The 21,673-nt window shown below is 40.1% G+C and overlaps 1 protein-coding gene across 4 annotated transcripts in view; it reads right to left on the bottom strand.

Moving 5' to 3' along the window:
• The window catches only part of SNTB1 (syntrophin beta 1), a 223,003-nt gene that overhangs the window by 122,664 nt on the left and 78,666 nt on the right, over positions 1 to 21,673 (bottom strand). For all 4 annotated transcript variants that reach the window (XM_030764072.2, XM_030764073.2, XM_030764074.2 and 1 more), the window contains one exon: positions 1,966 to 2,182. In XM_030764072.2, coding sequence (XP_030619932.1) covers positions 1,966 to 2,182 — 217 coding nt within the window. The remainder of the gene's footprint in view (positions 1 to 1,965; positions 2,183 to 21,673) is intronic.

Raw genomic sequence — 21,673 nt, 5'->3', positions numbered from 1 at the left:
CTTATAGCCCATGTGAAAGTTGCAGAAACCTTTTTTTTTTTTTCTTTTTTTTGGGGGGTGCACCATGCAGCATGCGGGATCTTAGTTCCCTGACCAGGAATTGAAACTGTGCCCACTGCGGTGGAACCACACAGTCTTAACCGCTGGACAACCAGGGAAGTCCAGAAATCTGGCTTTTTAATGTGAAATTTTCTGACTATTCAATGTGGCAACTAATTCAAATTTCTTTGCAACCCTAGATAGACCACTAAAAAAACATATCTGTGGGCTGGGGACACCTAAAGGCTGCCACTTTGCAGTCTCTGGGTTGAAGTAATTAGCATGCTGCCCAGCACAAGACAGCCACTGGATAAATTATGAATTCATCAGATCTGAAACCTTAGACCTCAGACTCTTGGGAGAAAGGACTTGTTTGACTGAGTGGGTAAAAGCCCAGGGAAGAGGAAACTCAGGAACCAGGATGTCAACTGTAGACCCAGGAAAGTGGTAGAAACTGGGGAGAGGGGAAGCAAAATAGAGAACGGGTGGGAATGGACCATCTAAGAATTCTGCCTCCTTCCCAATCTGCCTTCTCAGATTCATCTTTTGCTGATACCCCCTGGCTCGCTCAAACAATGGCTGATCTCTGATCCCTATGCAGATAGAACTGACGGGCGGGGAGCAGGGTAGACCCTGCAGCTGACTGGGGTCAGAAGGGCTAGCAGCTTCCTTAGCATAAGTTTACTGGGAAGAGAACAAAACATTTGGCTGTGAGCCAAGCAGGCAACTTTCTCCCCGCTCTTATTTCCTTTGGGTTTTCCCCATCAGCAGCTCGGAACCCAGCCAAATACTTCCTCGTTGGGTTGGGGTGGGGTTGCAGCTGTCCCACTCATTTGTAAATAAGGGCCAGTAGAGCTGTTTCTTTTTCTAGCATTTGAATGAGGATGCAAAGGTCACCACGATTCCCCCTTCTCTGGCTCAATTTCTCTCTCTCTTCTCTACATGTCTTTTATTTTCCTTCCAGATGTATGTTTTCTGTCAGCAGAGATAAAGGAAAACTTTTGGGGGAATAGGGACCCCAAATACTGGCTCATCTTGCCTGGATTCCTTCTAATTGCCATGGATTGGGTTATATATCTATCCTGTGGCAAAGATGTCATGTATAGGCTTTGGGAAATAGCACTCCAGGCTTGGATCGAGGCCGCTCCTTTTTCTCTCGTGAGGATAAAGAGAGCTTCAGAGCCGAAAAGTGTTAAGGATGCTCTCATCAAACCCTCCAAGTACACAGTTGAGAACACCGAGGCCCAGAGAGGCCTAGTTGCTTATTGTTACCTAGCATCAATAATACATAGTACTGGGGACTTCCCTGGTGGTCCAGTGGTTAAGGCTCTGTGCTTCCAATGCAGGGGGCAGGGGTTCGAGCTCTGGTAAGGGAACTAAGATCCCATATGCTGCATGGTGCAGCCAAAATGAAAACCAATAGGAATAATACATAGTATTATATGGCTTATACTCATGGAAGGTTTTCCCGGGCTAAGCAGTTCACATGGATTTCCTCACTTAATCTTCACAACTCAACGAGGCATTGATTTCAACTATTTCCATTTTACATACGACAAAACTGAGGTTCAGTGCTCCGAGAGACTTGCCCAAAGTTACATATACTGGCAGAGGCAGACCCAGGGAAGACACATAAGATCCTGACTCCACTGATTCAACTTTTTCCAGAACCAGAGCTTAGTATACAGATTCTTCATGAGGATAAAAGGGAGAAAAAGAAGGATGGAGGAAGAAAAAGAAGGATGGAGGAAGAAAGAGAGGGAGGCCTAGCTTGACATATACATTCCTGCATCGTGGTCCTTTCAGGCTATTCTTTGGAAACCGTCCAGTGTTTCCAGAACACAAGTACAACCTGATAAAAGCTCTCTTTCAACCGCAGAGGCCAAAGAGCAGCGAGATACGGAGGAGGGCGTTAGCCATCTTTACCTGTTCTCAGGGTCAGCCAAGGCCATGCTCCGAGTGACGAAGCACATCTTGAGAGGGATGCTTTTCCGGTCTCTATGGAAGGAGAAGGACTGCGATGACAGAGGATCTGAGGACCCGCTGCCTAACCGAGGGGATTCTGGCGGAGGCGTTTCCCACCCGATCTCGGATACTGGGGAGCCTTTCTTCACGTAGGGTGTGGCTTCCCGCATATACTTCACTGCAAGCAAAAAGACAACAGTAAGCACTTTTCAGTACATCAGGGCTGAATTTCTGGAAAGTCTGATGGCATTTTTGAAACTTGTATTAGATAAGCTCTTAAACAGAGACTCTTAAAATCTGAACAAGATTCAGAATTTCTATTCCTTAAATTATGTACCAACGTGGTTTTTAGAACTTGCCATCAGGATAACCTGAACTTGAGAATTACTCTCAGCTTTTTTCAATTATGACAATTTCTATCTTTTCTGATTATGAGGTGCATTCTGGGAAAGAGGCTAAAAAACAAATGGGCAGAGAGTGAGAAAGCATATCTTAGGCTAAAAGACACACAGTTATTCAGTATAGATGTAGGGAATCTGGTGGCCACATTAACTATCCACGTCTCCATTATTCTGTTGAGACTCAGGGATAGGCTTTTCAATTTAATAGTATTAAGAACATATATGCAGGGACTTCCCTGGTGGCTTAGTGGTTAAGAATCGCCTGCCAATGCAGGGGACACAGGTTCGATCCCCGGTCTGGGAAGATCCCACATGCCACACAGCAGCTACGCCCGTGCGCCACGACTACCAAGTCTGCTCTCTAGAGCTCTCAAGCCACAACTACTGAGCCCGCATGACACAACTACTGAAGCCCATGCATCTAGAGCCCATGCTCCGCCACCGCAATGAGAAGCCCGCGCACCACAATGAAGAGTAGCCCCTGCTTGCTGCAACTAGAGAAGAGCCTGTGCACAGCAACGAAGACCCAACCCAGCCAAAAATAAATAAAGTTTTAAAAAATTAAAAAAAAGAACATATATGCAAAGAAATACATAGAAGAACACTTATTTTGTAATGGTAAAAATCTGTGATGGCAAAAATATTACTTGTATAAGCCAAAAACTAGAAACAACCTAAATGTCCACTAAAAAGAAAGAGGACGGGTTAAATAAATTGTAAGACGTTTATCCATTCATTAAAAAAAAATGAGATAGCTATAGAGGCGTTGATGTAGAAAAACCTCTAAGATCTATTAACAGTCTAAAAGAACTTTACAGAAGAGTGCACATACTGTACTCATTTTGTGTATAAAATCATAGATATTTATCCTCGTATAGCTACAACTATTTCTGGATAGAAATCCAAGAAAATGTAAACGGTAGTTAGCTCTAGGAGTGGAGCTGCAAGTCAAGACGATGGAAAAATAGACCTTTACTATTCATTTATTACTCTTTTATACCATTCTCATGTTTAGCCATATGCATATATTACTTTATAAAATTTAAAGAAACAAAATCGTTTAAAAGCTGAATGGAGCAGACTAAAATTCTGCTCTTTGATATGCTTACTAAGGTGGTATTTGCCAATTCTAAATTTAAGCATTGGGTCCTTAGACAGCTTTCAAGTTGACAGGGAAACTGGATTCTTGGAATATGCAATATAAGCTTCCATATCCTTCTCTCTGTCACTTACATGGTAAGTCCCTTAGAGGTATTTGTTATTACAAATGGCAGTGGATTGGAATGGGTGCAAACCAGGGGGCACTTCCTCCAGATCTCTGGTGATTCAATTCCACAAACTAGTGCCTTCCCTGTATAAGACTTGGACTCAGGTTCATGGAGACTGCAGGAATAAACAATACATGGCTTCCATACTTAAGAGCTACAAAATCATGGCTGACTGTAGTGGATGCTGTTAGTGTCCCGGCAGATCCTTTTCAGCAGCTAGGGCACCTATATCCTAGCTGCTGTGTGTTGGCTGAGAACAATTCTTAGCTACTCTCCTGCTCTGGAAAACTGCTCTTGGACCATCAGAAGCCGTCAAACCTGGGAGACTATAGAGCTGCTGCCTGATTCCCCAGAGAGAGGCTCTGCTTCTAGGGAACCCCACCTAAGACAGTCCCATAAAACAAGTACATAAACTGTGGCATAAAGCAGAATGAGCTATAATAAGAATAAAGGACCTTGGAAGAATTCATCAAATGGATCTAGGGGCTTGAGTGACAGGTTAGGTTTGCAACACTTTAATAAGCAGACCAAACATACCCACATGCATGCAATATGGATCTATATATTGGAGGACCCAAACTAAATATCAAAACCAGCCACATGAATTTAAGACAGAGGAGATGTCTTAAATTCATGTGGCACCATGAATAGCATGGTGCACCAACACATATTTAAATAGAATAGCACCAACACATATTTAAAAAGAAGATTTCAGAATTTTCACTGAATATAAGTGCAACTGGGAGAAAACAGCTCCATGGTTGCTGCAAACCTGTTAGCACAGGTTGCAGTAACAGAAGAAGAAAGGTGATTCATGGACAGTGTATTTCAAGGAATATTGTTTATTTCTGGGCAGTGTATTTAAAGAGGAGCACAGACATGCCTACAAACAAATGCAGAAAATTTAGTGGGACAGAATTAAGCTGTCTAAAAACTGGAATAACTAAATTCTCTTTTGAAGGTACTGAATTTCCATCTCTAAAATGCTTTTGCAGAAGCTAGAACTCTGCTTAGCTTTGTATATTGTAGACTTACACTTATTGATATATGGGAAATTCAAGTATCAGCTGAGATTGAAGATTCTACTTTGATTGTATTATTATCCTTCTGGCTGGAGTAGGGGGTGAGCATTGTGGAGGTGAGAATCCAGGGATGCTTCATGGAGTAGGTGGCATTTGAACTTGGCCTTAAAGGGCACCTAGGACTTTTAAAAGTAGAGGTAAGAATAACAGTCCCTCTTTTGAATAATGTACTCTGATTTATAATGTCTATCACAATTCCATAGGAAAGGAAAATTGGACCTCAGTTTGGAAGGGGAATAAAGAAGAACATTTATCATACTCTTCATGATGTGCCAAGTATGAAATCAGGCACTCTTCCTTAGAACCTATGTTTCCTCTGAGAGCTTTAGATGTCATCTCTCCTTTTCACCAGTGTTGGGAAGATGGCTCAGCAAAATCCCTAAACGAGTCTTGAGATCTCTGGCACCGTCAGAAAATAAGATTCAATTTCAAGGAAATAAAGGAGACTAAGAGATTATCATCATTGCTCCTAAGCAAGATACACTAAGATCACTGAACTATTTCCATATCTATCCTGAGGAAGAACTAGCAACACCACCACAATCCTGCTTAAAGTTCCTTTGTTTAGGAGTCCTGCTTCTTTTTGATATTTATAGGAAGTGGAGAAACTTGTTCTTGGGTATAGCAACGAGAGCAAAAGAAAATTGTCTTGGATTTGTCCAGAGGCTCACAATTTCTGGCCCAAGGGAAGTAATAAAATTGTCAGACTATCCCTTCTGAGGGATATTACAAGTAGTTTCTACAAGATTTGGCGATCAGTTATGAGCATAATTCTACTGTCAAGCAGTGCCCTCTCCAATCACCAAGTGAGGCCTGAGGATAAGTCCCCTCATTCAGACAGTAAAAGCACTGCAGCCATGTCTGGGTGTTGTAAAGCAGTGCCTCTAATAGGAAATTAAGAGTGTGTGAAAACTTTCCGTGGTTCTTTGTGCCTTAGTGTCCTGAAACTCCTACACATTGCAATCAAAATAATGAATGTGGTCTAATTCAGGGAGGGTAAGATGTTACCTAAGACTAGATTTGACAGCAATAGGTGCCCCGAATTACAGTGTATTAAATAATATAGAGGTTTGCATTTACCGAAAGTCTAGTGTGAAAGAAAAGGGCTGCTAGGGCAACTCTGCTCCCTGAAGTTTTTAGGTCCTCAGGCTTCTGCTCCTTTCCTGCTCTACATTGCTAACCTGCCATCTAGTGACCCAAGAGGGCTGCTTGGGTTCCAGCCATCGTGACCAAATTCCCATCGTTAGGAAGAAGGAAAAAGTCAAAGACACACTACCCTTCCTTCAGGGTCACTTTTCAGAAGCTGACACACTATCTACTTACAACCCATCAGCCAGAATTTAGTCACATGGCCACTTCTACATGGAAAAGAAATTTACTCTTAACTCTGGACAATTCTATGCCAACCTGGCTAAAAGTTGGTGGGAGGGGAGGCTATTACTGTGTTAGAAAAAGAGAATAGACATTAGGGGACAATTCTTAGCTTTTGCCACAGGGAGATATCCCTAACTGTGCCAGCTTAACACAACTAGATTTTATAAGATATAACCACAAATAAATGTATTGGAGCAATCGGTAAAAAACACAAGAACTAGGTTTCATGAACTCTGATAAGTGTTTGTTGTGTACTAACTCACTTGAACCTCACAACAACCCTAGGATACAGACATTGCAATCATTCCCATTTTACTAAAGACTGTGCAATAGAGAGAGAGAGTAGCTCATAAACTCAAGTTAGAGTGCGGGAAAGTGGCAGACACATGAGTCAAATCGAGGCAGCCTGGCTCCAGAGTCCTTACCTTTAACCATGAAGCAATACTGTTTCTCACACTTTTAAAAAAATTAACTGGATGAGTGTGTGTGTGTGTGTCTGTGTATTTAAGCCAACGTTTTCATGTACAGGGAGAAAACATCCAATTAAGAGGCTATTTGCCTATAACATAAGAGAGCTGGATTTTGTAAGGCTGAACTAATAAACTGGCATTTCAACAAATGGCTTTTAAGGCACTGTCATATGTATAATACAGGGTTTAACCTGGCAGAACTGAACAGCTAGTGTCTGCATAATTAGACCGCCATGTGCTTACAGACAGTAATTTCAGGCAAAGAACTGTTGAAACTGATCAAGAAGCAGCCAGGCCCAGGCTCAGGGCACCTCATAATCGGACTAATTAATAAACCATGCCCTTTCTAGGCATCATGAATTAAAAACCATGGCTGAGCAATTAAAATTCCAATCTTCCCTTACAAAATAGGGGGAGAAGAGAAATGAGAAGTGGTCTCCAAACCAATAATGCACCAAGTCACTTTCAATATGTTTCCAGTTTTTCATCTGAAAGATGCACAGTTGTGAAGATTTCAAAAGAACATTCAGGAAACCCACGTTTGCAAAGGCCCCAAGTTGCCACAATTAAATCTTTGTTGAGGAGGCCAGGTGACAATTGAAAGGAAAAGCACACACAGGCTACTAATGAGGAAATGCTTTAGGCAAATCCAATCAACTCTCCTACCAGGCTGGTTTCTGAAGAACCAGCAAGTCCCTCTGTTATGTGCAAGTTTTCTTCTTAAAAATAACAACAAAACAACCAAAAAAGGGATTTCCAGATTACAGGAGGAAAAGAAATATTTCACTACTCTAGGGGATGTGAACATGAAATGTACATTTTCTAATGTAATTAAGGGGAAAAGGCATCAGCTGGAGCCAAGAAACCTGAGTATTGGGACCTTCAGTGAAACTTGCAAATTGGGGACAAGTTGGTTACAATGGGGTTTGCTGACTCAATGTAATATGCAAGAGACTTCTCTTAATGCCATTTCCTGGGTCATCTTAGGAAAGATGCAGAGGGAGATCATCAATATTTCCAAAAAGACCAAGAAATGATGAAAGAGGTAATATAAGCTTCTCAGAGACTATAGCTAATCTCTCAGGAGGCTGAGCGGTGAACTGGAAAGAGAACTGACCCTGGGAGTCAGGGACCTGGTTCCTGTTCCAGTTCTAGCCCTGTCGCTAACTACCTCTCCAGCCCTGGGCAAGTTATTTCACCTTCTAGACCTCATTCTCCTCACATGTCAGGGGTGGGAAATAAGGCTCCTACCCTTCAAACATTCGATGATCCCTTGGGAAATCGCTGTTAAACATTTAACATCACTGTTAAAATGTGTGCCAAATCCTTAGGCCTTAGGCAGATGTGCCTTCCGACTTTTTACCAAGCCCTATGGGCACCTGACAAATGAAAATAAACCTATGCTGAGCTTATATACTTAGGTTACTTTTTCTTTACTTTGGCACAGTGGCCTAGAAGGATCATTGTTTTCATTCACTTTCCAATATTTTTTTCACTTATATTTTGCCAGGTAGGTCCTTGAGGGTAGGATTTTCAGACATTTGAAGGATGACCAAAGGTTCGCATGAGGTCATAAGGACATTGTGGGTGAGGATGCTGAATTTTCATATGTGGAGTCAGGACTAAAATAAACTGGTTATGAATTTGCTAAGCCTCTACTTTAAAAACTAACTCAAAAATTACCCTATTTTCTACAGCAGAGTCATTTGAGGTGACCTGCCTTGAGTCTTCAACAAAGCAAGCTCATTGTCACCAGGGATGACAGGTGGACCCAGGGAAAGTATCCTATTCCATGAGTCCTACAACCACCCAGAAGGATGCTGATTGGTTTCGTTATCCATTAACTGAACAAACATTTAATGAGCTCCTGCTATGGGCATGGCCTTTAGTGCTGGAGTTATTTCAGTGAACAAAACAGACTGGGTGCCTGCCCTTGAGGGGCTTACATTCCAGTGCATATGAGCAGGACTGGGGGGGGTGTTTGACAATAAACAAACAGACAGATATAGAACTCTGCTCTGAAAGAGACACCCACTAAAGGACTTGGGTCTGTCCCAATTCCTACAGAGCCATTCTGGCCCTGCCCACTTCCTATCAGTTGACTACCTCTTGGTCCCCATTGTCCGCAGACCAGCCATAGAGAAACACTGTTTAGTTCTCTGAACATGCCTCTGTTCTTTGCACATGTGTTTTCCTCTGCATGGAAAGCTTTCTGGCAAACTCCTCTTAATATCAAGTAAGTCTCAATTCAGGTAAGATTTCCTTCTTGAAGTCCTCCAGGCATGCCTCCCTTAAGCTCCAACCACGGTTTGTGGCGATCTCCACTGATATTAACAGCATCAGGACCTAAACATTATGATGACGGCTTATGCCACGCAAGGCACTGTGCTGGTTCATCTTACAAATATTTAAACACACATCACGTGCAGTCATCTGTTCACATATAGGTCTCTCTGGTGGAATCATAAGGTCCTCAAAGTTGAGTGACTACAGTAGAAGTGAAAACTCTACACTCTGGAACCACACTGCATAGTTTCAAATCTTGCCACTGCCACCTGCCAACTGTGTGAGCTTGGGACAATTTTCTCAACCTTTCGGTGGCTCCATTTCTCCATCTGTAAAGTGGGGATAAAGAGTAGTGCCAGCCTCAAAGAGTTGCTGTGAGGATTAAATGAACTAACACATATGAAGGGCTTAGAACTGAGATCCGCACATGCTAAGTATTCATTAGTGTTAGAAAAAATAAAAAATTGATATTCTCATCTATATCCACAGCAATTAACACAAAAGTCTGGCTGTAAAACATGGAAGTTTTGAGCAAATGAAAGACAAAGTTAGTAGGATCTCCAAGATACGATTTTTCACAGATTTGTTCTTCAGGAGAAGGAGGCTTATAACAGAAGTAGCAGAGGCCAGAGAGTATCTGTCATTGATCCAAGGTTTCAAGACAAAGGAGTAACAGACAAGGCTCAGAAATCCTTGTCCTCTATCCTGAAGAATGAAGGTTGGCAAAAGCTCTTTCTGTAAAGGGCCAGATATAAAATTTGTTGGACCTTAGGGTCTTGGTCACAACTACTTCCTTCCATTGTAGCATGAAAGACACACAGATGATATGTAAATAAATCAGCGTGGCTGCATTGCAACAGCATTTTGTTTACCCGAACAGGCAGTGGGCCTTGTTTGAACAAAGGGCTTTAGAATACTAACCAGCAGCTATCGACTACTCACTATGCATCCGGCCCTACTCTAAATGTCTGAAGTATACTAGCCTATTTAAGAGCAATTCTATGAAGTAGGACTATTGTAATGCCTACCTCACAAGCTAGGGGAGTGTGGCATGGAGAGCTGAAGTGACTTGCCCGAGGTCACACAGCAGCAATTGGCAGAGCCAGGATCTGACCCGAGGGAGTCCGGCTCCAAAGCCTCCAGTCCGACGCCGTGTTCTTTCCTGTACTCTGGATGCTGCCTCTACACATGGCTAGATGCTTATGCCTGAATGAATCCTGTTTGTCCAACCATGAAAATTTATAAGTCATGCTTTTAAAAAGACTTTTTTGTCTGGAATGTTTTCCTTATACCCCTTCTCTTACATGAATCCAAGTCTTGCTCCTGTAATTTGTATTCTCTGATGGTGGCTTTACTCTACAGAGTACACAAAGCATTTAGAGCGCCTTATAAACAGATAAAATACACACATTTGGCTTTACAGAAAGCAAAAGACAAGCCTGGCAAAAAGGAGGCTGGAACCACTAGCACCTTCCTCATCTGATATCCAGTTGTTATCGTTTCCTGGTCCACATTCTCTCAGGGCCTAAAGGAGTTAATGGATGACCTAATGTATGACAGGCATCACAGATGTTGCTTTTGCTATTTTAGGTCCCTAAAGAGTTGCTGGAAGAGGGGCCTAATGCCTTAGATAACAAAATAAGGATTTAAGAGTTTCACCCAAGCCCAAACTAAATACATGAAATATAATAGGGATAAGATGGAAAGTTCTGTCATTGTGTATTCAAGATAAAAATCATTGTAACATGTAGGACAGGAGAACTGTATTATAAGCAGTTTTGTGCGTAGAAAGGTTCTAGGGATGGCCATGGTTATGACTGCATAATAAAGTAATAGGACATTAGGCTCCAATGATACATGTATAGTGTTCAGAAGAGGACAGTTCCCCTCTTTGTCACCTTGATCAGCCTATACCTGAAGCCCAAATGGGTTAGACAATGTTCAAATGAGGGTAAAGAGGGTAATCGGCTTGTCAAAGATTCAGGAAATAAAGAAAACATAGGTTAAATGAGAGGCATTAGCTCATAGTAGAAGAGCATAAACTCTGGAATCTGACTGCTGGGGTCCAACCCCTAGCTTTTCTATCACCAAGCTCTTGAGTAAATAACTTAGTTTCTTCATGTGTTATTTCTTTCACCTATCTCATAGGTACTGTGAGGATTAAATGAGTTAATATAAGTAAAAAAACTTCTAAGGAACTTGGCATAGTAAACACCATAAGGGTCAGTTACCATTATTAGAAGGTAACCTAGAAAAGCGAAGATTGATGGGGCCTAAAGAACAGAAAGCTGTGCCAAACCCACTTTGTGTATCTCTGCAGGGTAGAGCCACAGTCAGTGAAGACAAATTATAGATGTTATATTTGGGTTCAATGTAAGAAAACACTGTGAAGTAGTGAGTTCGCTATTGCTAGTAACATTCAAGCAGAAACTGGATGAGCTATCTCCCACGTTGCAGAAAAGATTCTTTTACTCTGCAGAAGAACAGATTGCTTCTAAAATCCCTTCAAGCTGTCATGTTCTATGTTCTTCCTGGAATGTGGTTCATTAAGATGCGGAATCCAATGACTCCAGTACAGTGAGGGCAGGTCATGGTTGTATACCATGCAAAGTCATGCTGTACATTTCTTTGTTATTATATGCTTATTAGCTACATATTAGTTATGTGACAATGGGACAGTTTGTTACAATATCTAAATCTTAGAATTCTCATTTAGAAAATGAGGAAAACAGTGTCTTCTTTAGAGAGCCAATAAAATGAACTAGTTTAATAAATGGGCTCTAGAGTCACAGAATCTGGGTTTGAACCCCAAATCTTCTACTTTACAAGCTGGGCTTCTTTGAGCAAGGTATGTAACCTCTCTGAACCTCAGTTACCTCACCTGATAATAATACGACCTATCTTGTAGAACTGTCATGAGGGTTAAATAATTTTTAAAATGTATGCAAAGCCATTAGAACAGTGCCTGGCACATCCTTGGCACTCACATATAACTATTGCTATTATGTTGCTGTTACCGTGGTTAGGAAATTTAAATGAGAACATGTATTGCAAGAATACCAATCTCTTTTCTAACTCTAGGAACTGTCAAAATCAGCAGTGCATAAAGTATCATTTCATTCATGCATTTACTGCACATAAATTAAATCTGGGGTTTGCTACAGCATATAATTCAATACACACACACAACTGGACTGAAGCGTATTCATTAGGTATTAATAAGTACTTGAGAGAATATGGATTAACAATGTCTACAGACTTGATCCTCCAACAACTTGCCAGTAAGCTCTTCACCATCGCAAATAATCATAGTTTCTCTTCCTTCGGAAAATACAGTAACTGTTTTAACAGCTATACCCTAACATCTGAAGACAGGAAATGAGTAATGGGCAGAAAGGATGTCTGAATGCTCAAGCCCTAATATTGTTCTTACTCTTTCCTAGACAGAAGATCATGTGTGAATAGGACTTTACGTCAAAAGGCAGGAAGTCCTGCTCTCACTTCCTCCTGACAGGTATCTCTGGAAAATAAACTTCTATTATTCCAGATGTAGCTTGGTAATAACATCCTGCAAATCAGACTTGGGGCTCAGTAAACTTGCAGTTACTTTTCAGTGGCAGAAGCCCAGTGTCATCAAGCTTTTCCGAAAGAAACCACATTAAGTAAACAAAGTATCATTACCAACTGCAGACTCAGGCCACGTCTGAGATTTTTTTTTCACCCTAGCCTGGATATGCTGCAGACCTAAAGCGACTGTAGAAGCATCCGAGAGTAAAGGAGATGGGGGTGTGGGCTTTGAAACATTAGGGTCCATTAAACTGGACGATGTTACGAATACCTGCCATTTTCAACAGGCTTTACCGTTTAAAACACTTCTAAGGGCACAATCTCATTTCATACTTATTGTCATCCCCGCTGAACTGTGCACGATCTCCAAGTCCTGTAAGAATCTGGCTGTGCATTTATTTGCTTGAGATTTCCGTGGCCCGGGAGGTAAGAGCCTAACAACTTTCCCCACCAAATTCTACCCCCTCCCAAGCACACATACGTGCACACAAACACATCTTGCTCAACAGAACTAATGCCTGTTGGTCACACCTGATGCACTGGATTCTGTCCTATAGGCCAAACTTGGCTTGACCTTGCTTACAAGTCTTTTGGGAGAGGAATTGCCAAGAACTACAAGAACCGATCAGGATGGCAGAGGAGAGGCCTAAGCAAGCTTCTTGGATCTAAGTGCCAGATCCAGGAGACTAAAACCTCGCAAGTTTTTCCTCTAAGCCTCCAGAAGCTTCTCTTGACCCTGAGCAGCCAAGATAGAAGGGCTTGTTTTGTTGTTTGGTTTGTTTTTTAAGGAGGCAAGGAAGGAGTGATGGTAAGCATCAGAAAAGAGATACAACTCTTTGTAATAAATAGACCCATAGGAAAATTTAACAATAAAAAAGGTGGACAAATTGGGGTTCAGAGGGCTTAATTATCTTACCTCAAGGAAGAAGCAGACCTGGAATCTGGTCTTTTATGTTCTAAATCTAATATCTAATCGAATAAATCTAATAACCCCAGCTGTAGCAATGCAAATGGTCCAAGTGACATGGAGACATAGGCTAGGTTATTGTGACTAATAACTAATGAGTTGCTATTGGTGCTGGAAAAACCTGTGGATATTGGGAGGATTAAATTAATAAACATATTCTGTAAAGATTATATCAGAATTCAAATTGTCAAACTATTCCACATCACAAGGGAAAGATCTAAAAGTAGCAAAGGAAAGACTGAAAAAATAGAGAGCCTCCTGGCATGTTTGATGAAATAAAAAGAGGTAACAGAAAACCAGTATTATAAATAAATAGAAGGGGAAATAACTACAGACACAAAAGAGACTAAAAAGATAATAAAATAAAACTTCGGACATATTTAGGATAATGAATTTGAAGACTTAAATGAAATGCACAAATTCCCGGGGCAGGGGGCAGGGGGGGATCCTTACTAAAACTATGTAGAAATAGGAAGCATGGCTAGTCCTATAACTCTTAAAGGAATAGAAACACTGGTCAATATTCTTCCCACAAAGAAAAGAGAACCAGAGTTTATTAGTGAATTCTGTCAAATTTTCAAAGAATAGATGATTCAAATCTTAATCAAATTATTTCAGAAAACAAAGAAAGAGCCTCCCCAATTTATTCTATGAAGCTAATATAACAAAACCAGACAAGAAAAATTTCAGAAAGGAAAACTGCCAACCCATTTCATTCATAAATTAAAGCAAAAATAGTAAACAAAGTATCAGCAAACCAAGCCAAATAGTATATTAGAAGACAGTACAAATTTGGATTATTTGGAGGCGAGATCAGTTAAATATAAGAAAATGTATAAATGTCATTCAGTATGTTAACAGAAGAAAAGGAGAAAACATATGATTACTTCAATCAGAAAAATCATTTTATAATATAAACCAGCAAGCAGTTTTAATGAAACAAAAAAGCCCTTTGTAAACCAGAAATAGAAGGTAGCTTCCTTAACTTGATAAAACAAAACACACACACACACACACACACACACACGCACGCAAAAACAAAAGAAAAAAAAAACCACTTGACATCAAACATTCTAAATGAGGAAATGCTGAAAGCATCTCCTTGAAAATCAGAACCAAAATAATGATACCCATTATTACCACTCTATTCAGTATAATACTTGAGTCCCTAGGCAATGTTAAAGGACGAGAAGCAATTAAAAGTATAGGATTGAAAGGTTTAAAAAAAATGAATGAATAAATGAGAGAGCGAAGAAAGAAAGAAAGGAAAAAAGGAAAAAGATGTAAGGTAAAGTACTTAGAGCTCATTATACCTGGATTTCCATCCTGGCTGGGGTCCTAATTTTCTGTGTGGTCATTAGCAATCATTTAACCTCCAATGTTCTTAAGCTTCCTTATCTATAAAATCCAAGCTTTCAAATACCTTGGTTAATTAGGTAGACAATGATGCCATTAAAAAGAACAGAAAATATGTGAAGAAGTACAGATTTGGGACATGAGAGTAAACTATTTCGGTTTTGAAGATGTAAGGTTTGAGATGTAGACAGACCATCCATGAAGACAGAGATCAAAAGGCAGTAGAACTGTGAGTCTGAAGCTTTGGGAAGTGGTGAGAGCTTCACCTCAATCCCAGGGGGAGGAGGGAATATAACAGTCATAATGGTTAACACTTATTGAGCACTAACTAAAGGTCGAGAATTTTACATAGCTTACGTCTTTTAATTCTCACAACAACCTTGAAAGATGGGTACTCTTATTATTCACAGTTTACTGATGAAGACACAGAAGTCAAATAAATTACTCTAAGGCCTCACAGCCTCAAAGTCATGGTGTTTCGCTCAAGCCTGGATCTAACTGCAAAGTCCTTCCTCTTCCCCACTGTGCTGTGCTAAGCTGCCTTTTGAAATCCAAACTAATGTAGAATCTACTCTCACGAATGAGCTCTGAGATCTTGGGCAAGTTGCTAAACCTCTCTAAGCCTGAGATTTCTCCTCTTCAAAATGAAGAAAATAATACTAATCACATGGGGCTGTTGTGTGTATTAAACCAGATACTATACGTACAGTGTCTGTTATTTTAAAAGGCGCACGTAGCTCCCTTTATCCTTTCCAACCAAGGCAAACTCCCAGAGACAGACATAGAGAACCAGAACACTAGGACAGAGGGAGCTGGCAGGTGTGTATCACCCTAGAGTCATTTTAGGGATTCCAACCTTAGTGATATTTTCTTATGTTCCAATTAATCCACATCTCCACCACCACCCCCTGCCCCATCTTCTTTGCAGACAACTAAGGGCCAAGCAAAGGGCAAATGTAAAGATCAAAGCTTAAGAAGGAAGTAGCTGTCGAAATGAACAGATGACTTAAACTCTTCCTCCTGTTCTAAAACACTATCTATGTTCCATGATCTAATCTGGGAGCAGGAAAGAAGAAGGAGGAGGTTGTGGGTGTTATGAAGGGAAAGCTCACACTAAACAACAGGAAAATGATTGGGTTATTCAAGAACCAATATAGTTTAGGCAAAAGATTACAGATTGAGAGTCAGTCCAATCTGGCTTATGCTACTGATTCCTCCACAAATGGCTACATGGAACATTTCCTGACCTCCCTAAGCCTTAGTATCTGCACCTTTTAAATGAGGCTAATACATGTAACTCATATATTTACTATAAATCTTCAATTAGATCATGTTTAGCACATATTCAGAACACCCTGAAGAGACAGCTGGTGGACCTTGAAGGCATATTTCCTGCACTTAGAGAAGAATGCAAACTGAAAATCCTTTTGGCTTGTGCAAGGGACAAACCATTACTTGTGGTGAAACACTGGAACCAGGTGTTCATTGGCAGAGGCTAAAACCAGAGTTTTAACAAGCCTGGGACAAGCAGCCTGAAAAATATCTCAAATCAATTTTGTGGTTCATAACATTACTTATAGGCAGTACTAATATGATGATATGGTTAACTGACTCTACGTATGAAACTCAACAGTTTTCTACAGGCTGAAAGAGTACTTGGACTATCTTTATGTAAATAACATCTATAAATATTGCATAGTTTTAAACAAATCATTTAAAAAAATCTTTATATGCTCTAAATTTTGTTGCCCCAAGGCAAAATCTCCCCCAAATCCCTCTGAGGCAAGGTCCTACAAGCTCCGCCTCACCAGCTGAAGGGTTGCAAAATGGAAAATCCTGGTTGTGAATTATAGACTAGACATTCTTATTGTCTATCGTCCTGGGTATCCAGGCTTCGCACCATGCAAACATGCCATGGAAACAAAAGCTGCAGATGTTGTCAGGCATCTTGAACCAGAAAGTTTAAAGTATTTCTTCATGAAAAAAAAATATATAAGTGCTTTATTTCCTATCAAGCTCCAAACTTTTCACTCCTTCTTTTTTGTTCAACAGATAGTGCTTATCTAAAATATATTACCTTGTTGGACAAGCCTACAAGTCATGCAGGATTTGTGACCTGAGCCAGCTAAAGAGGGCTCTGATATATAATAATCAAACATTTATAGTCCAAATGCTATCTATAATAATAGAAGTGAAGCTGGAAAAACAAACTTCACCATCAAAGCCGTATATTCTGGGCTTCCCTGGTGGCGCAGTGGTTGAGAGTCCGCCTGCCGATGCAGGGGACACGGGTTCGTGCCCCGGTCTGGGAAGATCCCATATGCCACGGAGTGGCTGGGCCCATGAGCCATGGCCGCTGAGCCTGCGCGTCCGGAGCCTGTGCTCCACAACGGGAGAGGCCACAACAGTGAGAGGCCCGCGTATCGAAAAAAAAAAAAAAAAAAAGCCATATATTCTGTTTATCATGTCTCAAAAAGACTTCTTTTTTTTAAATCCTTGAGTAATACTCAAACACTTTTTAAATGGACTATCCTGCTTTAAGAAAGTCTACCTACATTAAACTATGTAATATACTAATTATTTCCAAAAGATGGTCCCTTCCAGTTCTACAATCATTTACAAACGTTAAGACATTTCAGTGAATCATTCCCAGAGTTCATGGAATCATAGATTTATAAGTGAATTGTACTCGGAATGAATTTTCTTCCAGAACTTGGAAAAATACATGACATTATACACACCACATATGAAGTACATATAGTAATAAATTGTTCGACAATGCCTGTTGCCAAAACAAGGAAGTCAAGGAGAGAAGTACTGGAACTACTGACTCTTAGCTTTACATGCATTTCTTTAATATGATGATAAGTTAACTATGTAGCCACTTGGACAGGTATAGTAGAGACAAAGATTTCACATTATAATACATATAGGCAAATAATACAGTATAATACAGTAAACCTGTGAATAACACAAGGGCATTTATTCCTCCTTTAACCAAAATGGTGACTAATAATAGCAAACATTCATTGATAATTCATAGACACCTATGGACTGTCTATGAATGGTTATATTTATGCCTCACAGCAACCCATTTTACATATGAAGAAGATGAAGCTCAGACAGGTTTACCTGCCCAACGTCACATGCATAGTCAGTTGCAGAGTGAGAATTTTGATTCCAGCACTAGCTATTAACCATTACACATGCTGTGAATCTGTGATGCTGGCCCCCTTCTCTTTGCTCATTCCAGTACCCACTCATGTGCTTTTGGAAAGCCATCTCTATTCCCAGGAAGAAAAGTATCTGAAAACTCACTGACCTCATAGTGGAGTCATGTAAATATGACCATTCTTGGAAATTGTTTTAGAGTGGAAAAACCTGGACTTATGAGTTACGTCATCTGGGTTGAGGCACAGTTCTCTCCACAGCTACATGACAATGGACAATTCATTTGGTCTTTCTAAAACTCAGGCTCCTCATGTATATATACTAATAGAAATCATAATTTTTAAAATTTAGGTGTAATTCACATAAAGTAAAGGGCTCAGATCTTAAACACATCATTCAGTCAGATTAGAAGAGTGCATAATAAGACACAGAACATTTCCATCCCCCTAGAAATTTCCCCCATGCTCTTTTTCAGTCAACCCTCCCTACTGCCCACTCCTAAAGCCACCTGATTTGCTTATTCTAGAATTGTCTATAAATAGAATCATACAGTATGTATATGTGTGTCTCTGGCTTCTTTGACTCAGCGTAATATTCTTGAGATTCACCCATGTTGTAGTGTGTGATAATAGTTCATGCCCAATGATAACAATTTGACAGAAGCATTAAAATAATGTACATTATTACCTATTAAAGGCTCTACCAAAAAATAGTTATTATTATTCAAAAGAGGAAACCCAGGAACATGAGAGTGCTAGAGCCAAGAGGAGAATATCTAAATCTATCACAGGTTGGAGTATATTTAGAGAAAGGAGTCCATTATTAGCATCTCTCATATCACATTCTTTATATGTTTAAGGACGTCCCATGTCAGAAACACATATATTTGGAGTTTGGGTTGGAACTGGATTGAATTTAGCCTTCCAGACGAGAAATTAATTTTTTGCTATGCAGATATGCCAGGAGTATCTTCCCAGTGTATTTCTGAAACATTCCCTTTTGCCTACCACAGAGATAGCGGCCGACCTAAATCAGAAGATTACATTTGAAAGACCAGCATGTGAAAAGCCATCCATAACGCTCGCCTTCAGCAAAAGCCAAAGCTTATGCTGTCAGTTCTGGCCAGCTGTGTAATTCAATTTTTCCAAGGGAACTGGAGCCTGGCCCGCATAAGTATGACACCAATACTGCATTTCACAGAACGCAATTTGGCCACAATAAACACACACTAGAAAGAAACAGAATCATTGAGATGGATATTTTAAGTCCTTTCTGGCAGAGACATTCTTCACTAAAAGCATGGTCTTCAATCTAAATAGGAAGCAGATACTATTCCCAAAGAGTTTTTCCAAGAATCAGTCTTAGAGGATGAGGTGTCGGTATAAATTCCAAACCCTCAAGCAAAAAGTTCAGAAGCCTCTGTTAAGTGAACTAACAGAAGAGTTTTAGAAATGACCCCTTGTTCATGTGGCAACTTGGGCAAGAATGATGCCCTACAGGGAAGCAACAAGATATACAAAATTTATTAAAATACCAAGTCACATTTGGAGCGAGGTGCAGAAGAAAATCTCCTCAAAGTTACTGCAAGCCTGTGGGTTTAAGTTTCTCTCCTGCAGAAACAAAATCTGCTCTTACATTCAACCCAAGCCACCTCTGATATTTATTGCATTTGCTGAATGCTGAAAGGATCTGAAATGTTAAACCTCTTGATCTGTCAGCACTCTGGGATTTCTGTGAAAAGATGAGCTACATAATAGCACAAACTGGAGGAATTTCACATACCCAAAAGACGTAAATCCCCATCACAGTGGAATTCTCTTTCAATACACAACTCTAGGAGTCGTAAAAAAATAGATCCAACCTTTATCTTGTAATTTTCTCTTCTTTTCATTTTTCCTCGACATGCATAGCTCCATTTCCTTTAATAAGTAAAGTACATTCAAGGTCATTCATTCTCAACTTAAGCCACTCACTTCTCCAAAACAAGTTTAGATTGAACGCGTGAAAGTCAAAGCGTGTGTTTGGTCTCCTTAAGCTCACAATATCCTTAGGAGAGGAACAGGGAATTTGGTTCATTATCGTGTTAATGAAGGATAAGTTGCTGATATTTAAGTGAGGTTTACAGTGTATACCTACCCAATGCTCAGGTTTCCTGATTCTCATCAAAATGTGAGGCTGGCAGTATTCAACAGAGTCCAGAAAACAACAGCAAACAAGCCTGCATCACATGAGCTGTGCATCGGGGGGAGAAAAGTAGTTAAAAAGAGAAACGAATAGACTTGGGTTGTATGGTTTAAAGATGTCCCCTTTAAAGAAGTGATAAACAAAAGAAGATGCCTAGAAGTATGATAAGCAAAGAAGATGGATAGGACTTGAGCACATTTCTATGCAAGATTTCAAGTGATGTCAAGTACTGAGACCAACTATTTGGCAGAGACCAGAGGGTCCCATTACCAGAGGTTGAAACAACAAGTAAGAGAGGTGGCATTCTTCTCCTTTCTTGCTTCTCTCCTCCTCGTTTCACATTTATTAAGCACTCCCTGTATTCATGATATCGTCCTGCTTGCAAGGCAGGGGGGGAAACATTTTGAGAAACTAACCAGAGTCCGGACTAATCAAAAAGCCAAATCTCTAACTCATCAAGGGACTAGGGTTTCTGAGAAAGCAACGAAGAGAACTAGCTGACATCAATATATGATGGTCCCATTTACCTTGGGAAATTCCTTCTGATTTAATCCAGGTACATTTCCTCAGTCCTGGTAGAACCCCAGGAATCCTCTTCTCAGTGAGCCACAGTGAGTGATTTAAATCATCTTCTCTCTGACCAGATTCTGGGCTCCTTCATAGATGAAAAAATTTAAGTCTTTCTTCTGGCTATTTTAGGGCTGAGTTGGTACCGAATAAATGTTTTATGAATGTATAAATATATACATATATATGTATATATACATACATATATGTAAATATATACGTGTAACTAAATCACTTTGCTGTATACCTGAAACTAACACAACACTGTAAATCAACTATACTTCAATAAAAAAGTAAATATAAAATAAATGAATGAATGAATAAAGGAATACATTTTCTCACCTTAAGCATATCTGCCACAGACTAACTGCCCAAGGATAAAGTATATAGTCTGTGTGGAATTCTATTATTATTATTACTGACAATTTTCACTTGAAATATACTTCAAAGTATTGTCCCACATCAGTAACCTTAATTTTTTTATCCCTATTTAAGCTATTCACATTATACTCTGTTATTCTCTTCACACCGTCACACAGAACAAAACTGATTCCTTAGCCAGCATTCTAGGCAAACGACTCTATTTTGTGAAGGTCAATACTTATAGTTAGTCACCTTTTCCAGCAGCTGACTTTGCAAATATGTGTGCTTCCTCACTCAGAGAGGATGCTAGAGATTAAACTATAGGTCTCTGTTTTGGGACAGTTGATGTTCCAGACTTCAGGGAATAAGAACTTTTAACAATCAGAAATGCCCTCAGCTACAAGCAGTGGGTTCCCTGTCAGGGGAGGTTTCTCACAGAGGCTGGAAGTCCCCTGGGCAGCCCCTTGGAGAGGAACTGAGCATCACAGTTTAGGTGTAATTGACCTTCTCTTCAACCTGAAATTCTGCATCACACTTCTGTTTAGATGCCCTTACCTTCTCTTCCACCTGAAATTCTAAAATTTCATGATTTTGCACTGGAAGTAGAAGTTGT

This window comes from Delphinapterus leucas, chromosome 17 (genome assembly GCF_059928025.1).
Source record: "Delphinapterus leucas isolate spDelLeu-1000000601 "Yukka" chromosome 17, BTC_Dleu_Yukka2, whole genome shotgun sequence".
NCBI classification, from domain to species: Eukaryota; Metazoa; Chordata; class Mammalia; order Artiodactyla; family Monodontidae; genus Delphinapterus; species Delphinapterus leucas.
This window is presented reverse-complemented; position numbering and strand designations above follow the sequence as displayed.